Consider the following 6,800-nt stretch of genomic DNA (forward strand, 5'->3'; position numbering starts at 1 on the left):
AGCAATTATTAATCAAAAGTTTCTCAAAAAAAATTCAAGGTATTGACATTTGAACACCATAAGCACTTACGATTCTACTACTTTCCGAAAAATGGAAAAAGCATTTTTTAATATTGATTACTACAACTTTAATATTGATAAGGTTAAGGCTGTTGAAGGAGAAAAAAAAAGGAGAAAAGGAAGATAAACGTGAATGAGGAACAAATGTGAAAACTAAAAAGAAAAAGGAGTTTTCACACGTGGAGTTTACGATAACGACGGTTTCAGAAAAAAGAAAGAAAATCAAAGCTAGTACAGGTAATTTGAAGCACAAAAGATGAGAGGGGGAGTGGATTCAACAAGTGGGGGAGTGTAACAGTAAAGGCCTATAAGAAAAGACAGATCCCAAAATTCATAGAAACTAAGAAGAGCCCAAAATCTCAGAAAGTAACAGGTTTGGGCATTACCCATGGCCTTGGGAGCTATGGCGGCAAGGATGTTGCAGAGGCGATTCATCTCAATCTTCCCGAGACAAACCTATCACCCCATTATTCAAGGCATGTCCCCACCTTTATTTTCCGATTTCTCTCCACAGTTCTGTGTCTCTCTCTCTTTGCGTTCTTTTAGATCCTCTCAACTCAATACTAAGCATCTTCCACCCCTTTTTTCTTCTTCAATTTAACCCTTTTTTTCAATGTTAAGTCCTGGTTTTGAAGTTTTGATAACTAAATTTAATAGACTGAAAATTGTAAAAGTTACTTGTTTCTGGTTTGCTGAATTGTCTTTAGGATGGACTTTCCAAACTTCTCAAATTTGAATTTTTTAGTTTATTCTATGTTTACTTTGTTAATTTCTTTTGGGAATTATTTTATCCGTAGAGCTTCTTATGACTGGTTCTGAAATTCGTTGCCAATTATGTTTTCAGGGATTTGTTTATTTATTTCTTTGTCGGAACTGAACATGGATACCTAGAGTTTATGACAATTCGCACACGTTATGCAACTAACTGAACCGACCAGACTCTTAAGTTGTTTTGAGGGATTCTTGACTGCTTTGGTTTGATACCTTGATGGTTCTGTCTTTCTTTGTCATAACTTAACACTTTTGGGTCATTGAAATATCTTTTTCATTTAGTTTTAGTTTTACACGAATCTTAATAAAAGTCTTTTAGCATTAATTAAGGAATTAGGAGGGTCAGGAAAATGTCTCAAAAGCAATAAAAGACATTTACAGCATCACAAGTTTTTACTTAATCCTAAGATACATCGTTGGGCAATTCTTTTTAACAATAAGTGTTAATATGGAAATTGAAGCGCCAGATGTTGAATAACAAATAGATTAGTGTAATTACCTGTAAATATTCTTTTATATAGGTTATCTATTTATTTTTGAATTAATACACGATCCGAATTAGCTTTCCACTTCTTTGATGTAGTTCAAAGGAATTGAATACGCAATGAAGGTTTATGCTATATATAAATAGATTTTATCTCATGCATCTTCTATAATGCAAAACAGTGTTTTCTGAATAACAGGAAAAAGTGGATGTTGTTAATTTTGATTTGGACTTACTCTGATTAATCTTTATCTGGTGTCTCCCTCTCTGTGGCAGAATATCAGTATGTTTATGCTTAATATTTGTAGTTAAAGTCATTCTTTAATCATTCAGTTAATAGCATAAGTTTATGCTATATAAAAGATGAAGAGCTTCTTTCTATTTCTCTCTCACTTTCTCTTTGTGCATTCCCTTGTCTGTGAAAAGAAAGTTTTTGGTATTAATGTGAATGTTGTTTACTGGCAGAATCTTCTTGGTATTATCCTACTGGTGCAATATTAAACAGATTTGGATTCCATCAAAGGGGGGTCGCTACAACTACAAATCCAATCAAACCTGTTTGTGAAGATGTAGAAAATAGTGAAACTGACACCTTAAAACTAAGTCCAAACCCTGATAATGTTGCTACATCCATTAGTGTTAATGATGCCTCTGTACAGTTTTCTGCCAAGTCAAGTTTGAAGACATCTTCAAGGCATGATCTCGCCATGATTTTCACCTGCAAGGTGTGTGAAACGAGATCCATTAAGACAGTTTGTCGTGAGTCATACGAGAAAGGTGTAGTGGTGGCAAGATGTGGGGGGTGTAATAACCTTCACCTGATTGCAGATCACCTTGGGTGGTTTGGTGAACCAGGAAGCGTTGAAGACTTCTTGGCTTCTCGTGGAGAAGAAGTGAAAAGAGGTTCAGCTGACACACTGAATCTTACGTTGGAAGATTTAGCTGGAAAACAACCTTGAAAGCTACACTCTCACCTAGTATGTGTTCTGCAATAGGGTGTCACAGAATGTTTGGAAGTGCAAGTCAGTGTAACGATAGTTGATAAGAGCAATCTTAGTAAGACACTCTTTTGAGCAAAATATTTTTTATTCCTCGAAATTTCTAATTACTAAATTTTGGAGATGTCATTTCGTATAAAACAGTTTCATGATGTTTTGTTCTTTTAGATAAAAAAATTGTTCTAAAGTTAAGCTTGGGATGATGGTAAGGTGTCTTTGACTTTGGGGCATGTGGTACCGAGGAGTGTTCTTTAGCTTGACAATTCTTAATACTGGTTAATAACCATTATGACCCATAAATAATGAAAAAATAAGCTTATGAAATGTGCAAAATCTACTGTTTTGACACTTATTTGATTGATCTATATACAAGGAAAGACTAAAAAATAATCTAAGAAATGAAAATTAGTTCCCACAAATTTATAACTTAACATTAATTTATGTGTCAGTTTAAATTTGAATATTTTATAGTTTTAATTAAAATTAACGTGTGAACAAATAGCAAATCTTTATTAGGTTTTATTAAATAAAAGTTAGTTCTATCAAATATCATTATATAAAATTATAAACAAACATGTAACATAATAGTAATAATAATACTAATTTGTTGTTCATACATATTTTACCGCCTCAAACCACGTAGCATCCTTATATTTTAACTTAAAAAAATGGAAATATTACTATAAATTTTTAACCTCTTAAAATTTTTAAAAAAAAATATTAGTTTTTATTTTTAAAAATTTCATTCTATTTGAAAAAACAAAAGTAAATAAAATAAAAATATAGAAATTAAATTAACTATAAACATTTACTTCACATCGTAATCACGAATTAACACACGTAATTATTTAAATTATATTAAAAAATAATAATAAGAAATTAAGATCAAAATGAAAAAAATATATTAGTATTAAATTGAATAAACTAAATGAAAATAGGTTGAAATTAGAATGAGAAAGTCGGGGGTTGAGTTAGGTTTAAAATTCATTTTTTAATATGGTATCTAGAGCGAGGTTTTTTTGAAGAAAAATTTCCTGGTGCCTCTGTCACTGGCGGTGGTGGGGCCATCTACTACTGCCATCGATGTCGTCATCTACTGCTATTGTTTACCGCTGCCACTGTCGGAGTTCAAGTTTCGACCAATTATCACATGATTTTGATCGTCTCAGTCAGGTAACCACCATGTCATTCAAGTCGCCTTCATTGGAGCTCATACGCGCTAGCTCTCAGCGCCTTTTGATGTTATGAATTTGCTTTCTTTTTCGTCGTGCATGGTGGCATGTCTAGTAGTGATTCAGAACGTCGACGTCGTTCTTTTCCTCTTTCAGGTTCATCGTGTGTTGTCATGTAACACCCCTTACGGAGTGCCACCAGAAAATAACAAATCCAAACTTTTACGCCATTTTTTTTTTAACATAACATCGCGGAACTAAACCATCAAAAATCTAAGCATCTTACAACATAAGGTTAAAACCTTTACAAATATCAAATTCATTATTCAAAGACATAAAATTACTTTAAAACATGATAAGTTCCCCATAGTATTTCCCGTAACTCTCGACGTGCTACTTCATCTCTGCCTCATCTGCAACGCCATCTACTCCCGTACAAGTACGATCATCGTAGGTGGAACCACAACCACCAAATGAAAGGGTGAGTAACGAAGAACCTAACATAGCATATAATTTCAATATCAAAATATCACAACTTAGATTACCCTAGTCACAACCTTACAATACGACACAATATTCAACTCATAACTCAGATCATCACCACTCAAACTATCAAAGTCACAATATTAATAACTAAATCATCACCACTCAGACTATCAAAGTCACAATATTACAATACATCACAGTATTAAACTCATGACTCAATCATTTACTCAAGCTTCTGTTGTTTCCTTGAATTTTGTCGTACCAAAACTGTTTTGCAAAACAGGGCGATTCGAGCCGTCTTCCATCGCAACTTCAGACCTATCTCCCTGACTCCTCAAGGAATTACGAGTAAAAACTTCGGTTAGGCGCACCCACCGAGCATTATACTCACACGAGCCGAAGTCATTGGGTGAGACATCCAACCCTCTCTAGTCCCCGCGCACGAGGAAAGGGTGACACTCGAATCTCAATCTCCACAGAGACTCAACATACTGTCGTATCGCAATACGAACACCATCGATTCAACAAAAATTCTAAGGAAATGACAGAACGTTTGCTCTCACAATTTTACCATCACAACCATCACCATCATATATAAAGTCAACTAAATTCATTGACTAATAAATAATTAAATAACTTAATTTAATTATTTATCCTACTGTCGCACCCCTCTAAAATTACTAATTTCACACTTCCATCAACTAGAACAACATTTCTAGTGCACCCCCACTTTTTAATTAATACCCAACATCAAAGAAAAACATAATTCTAATACACCCTTTTTTTTCTAAACACACTCCTCTCATTCTCATAATTCATTCTTTCCTCTTCCAACAATGGAAGAGAATTCTCAATACCCTCTTACCCACACTCTTGGTCAAAGAGTGTAAATAAGTGCTCCCAACGAGTAAAATTGAATGTTGTCCACACTGACTTTTGCTTGTTATTTTACTCATAAATATTTGTACATAACTCCAAATGAGTTGATTTCTTTTTTATTGGAAACTAGACTCAAAAATATTTCTTTGGACACCAAACTCGAAATTTTTGGACCACAGGGCTAGCTGCAGTAAAATTATTAAAATCGGAAATTTAATCTTGCTCTGGTATTCTCAGCTTTGACCTTTGTTGATTGTTTTGTTCATTACTCTCTCTACCAAACTCCAATTGAGTTTATTATTGCTTTGCTGGAAACTAGACTCACACATCTTTCTTTGGACACCAAACTCGTAATTTTTGGATAGCAGGGCTAGCTGCAGTAAAATTAATAAAATTGAAAATTTAATCACGCTCTGGTATGCTCAGCTTTGACCTTTGATGACCATTTTACTCATTACTCTCTCTACCGAACTCCAATTGAGTTGATTCTTTATTTTATGGAAACTAGACTCAAATATATTCCTTTGGACACAAAACTCGTAATTTTTGGACTACAGGGCTAGCTGCAGTAAAATTCTTAATATCGGAAATTTAACCACGCTCTGGTCTTCTCAGTTTTGACCTTTGTTGATTTTTTTGTTCATTACTCTCTCTACGAAACTCCAATTGAGTTGATTCTTGCTTTGTAGAAAACTAGACTCAAATATCTTTAATTTGATTACTCATACGACTATTTTGGACTTCGGGAAGGGTCTCAAATAAATCTGGGAAAAATCGCAAAAGTTCATTTTTAACTTCTGCGTGTTATACCCAAAAACTCATAAAACTTACAAAAGTAAGTACCTCAACATGTTAAATTTAATCCCAACACACAAGGAAGAAAGCATGCAACAACATTATATTGTTACCTTCTACCCATCATACACTATGTTATATCCCAAGTTAAACCCGTTACCTCAATTCCAAGCGAGCTTCCAAAGGCTCTTAGGTTTCCTTTCCTCACTAGACAACAAGCTTCCACTCCTCTTGGTCTCTTACAAGTGATGTCCAAAAACTCCAAGGCTAGGGTGGTTCTTCCTTTCTCTCCCAACTTGGTTGCTCTCCAAAATCCCTTTTCCACTCTCCAAGCTTTAACCTCCCCTAAGGTCACTTTCTAGCCTCCTAAGTCTAGAAAACATGAGCCTTTTTGGTCTAAGGAGGGTTTGAACTTGAGACCAAGCACACACACCCTCCCATGCACACTCACATCAACTACTAGACCAGGCTCCATCCGCTGATATAATAGCGCAAACAATTATACTTAAACACTCTTTCAAACTTTTTCGAAAATTAATATAAAACCAATATTAATTTAATTTTCTTCCCTTCCTCAACATTGTTTTTCATCATAATTTATTATTTAATACCACAAAATAAGATTCTTAAGGTAAGAAATCATTTTATTTATACGGGTCTTACATGTCACACGTCTCATCTTCTCCATACAGTTATTTAAAGTATCGAGGTGCTCTTTTTCCTTTTTTTCAGGTGTTTGATTGGATAATCTTGGATCTTTTAAGATTACTCTCTCATAATCATCCATGACTTCTTCCGATGCTGTCTCTTTTGACCTTTCTTTTTCTCACCATTGTGTTTGATCCGTTCATATATGCTCTTTTCCCATGGAAAATATGATTTTTGTTAGTTTATTTATAGTCGTGGTTGCTCTCCAACAATTACATCTTTACCCATTAGTGACATTCCTCAACGACGATTTGCAAGAAGAGATCTACATGGAGCAACTTCCCATATTTATTGCTCAGGGGAGTCTTTTGAGTTGATATTTCGTCTTTTATGTCGTCTTGCAAATCATTAGCAATTTGGTGTCACTCAAGTGCAAAAACAAATATTTTCACTAAGTCTTTATGGATTATGTCAGTAACTTAGTACATACAATTTGTATGCACTAGC

General features: G+C 34.3%; 1 protein-coding gene across 1 annotated transcript; it reads left to right on the forward strand.

The window, feature by feature from the left end:
- Window positions 1-368: 368 nt before the first annotated feature.
- LOC108325111 (uncharacterized) lies at window positions 369-2,505 on the forward strand. The gene is given in 3 exon segments (XM_017558123.2): window positions 369-536; window positions 1,781-2,269; window positions 2,272-2,505. Coding segments are annotated over 3 exon segments (663 nt in total). The 5' UTR covers window positions 369-448; the 3' UTR covers window positions 2,358-2,505.
- Window positions 2,506-6,800: the final 4,295 nt, after the last annotated feature.

The sequence above is a fragment of the Vigna angularis genome, chromosome 3 (assembly GCF_016808095.1).
Source record: "Vigna angularis cultivar LongXiaoDou No.4 chromosome 3, ASM1680809v1, whole genome shotgun sequence".
In the NCBI taxonomy this organism is placed as follows: Eukaryota; Viridiplantae; Streptophyta; class Magnoliopsida; order Fabales; family Fabaceae; genus Vigna; species Vigna angularis.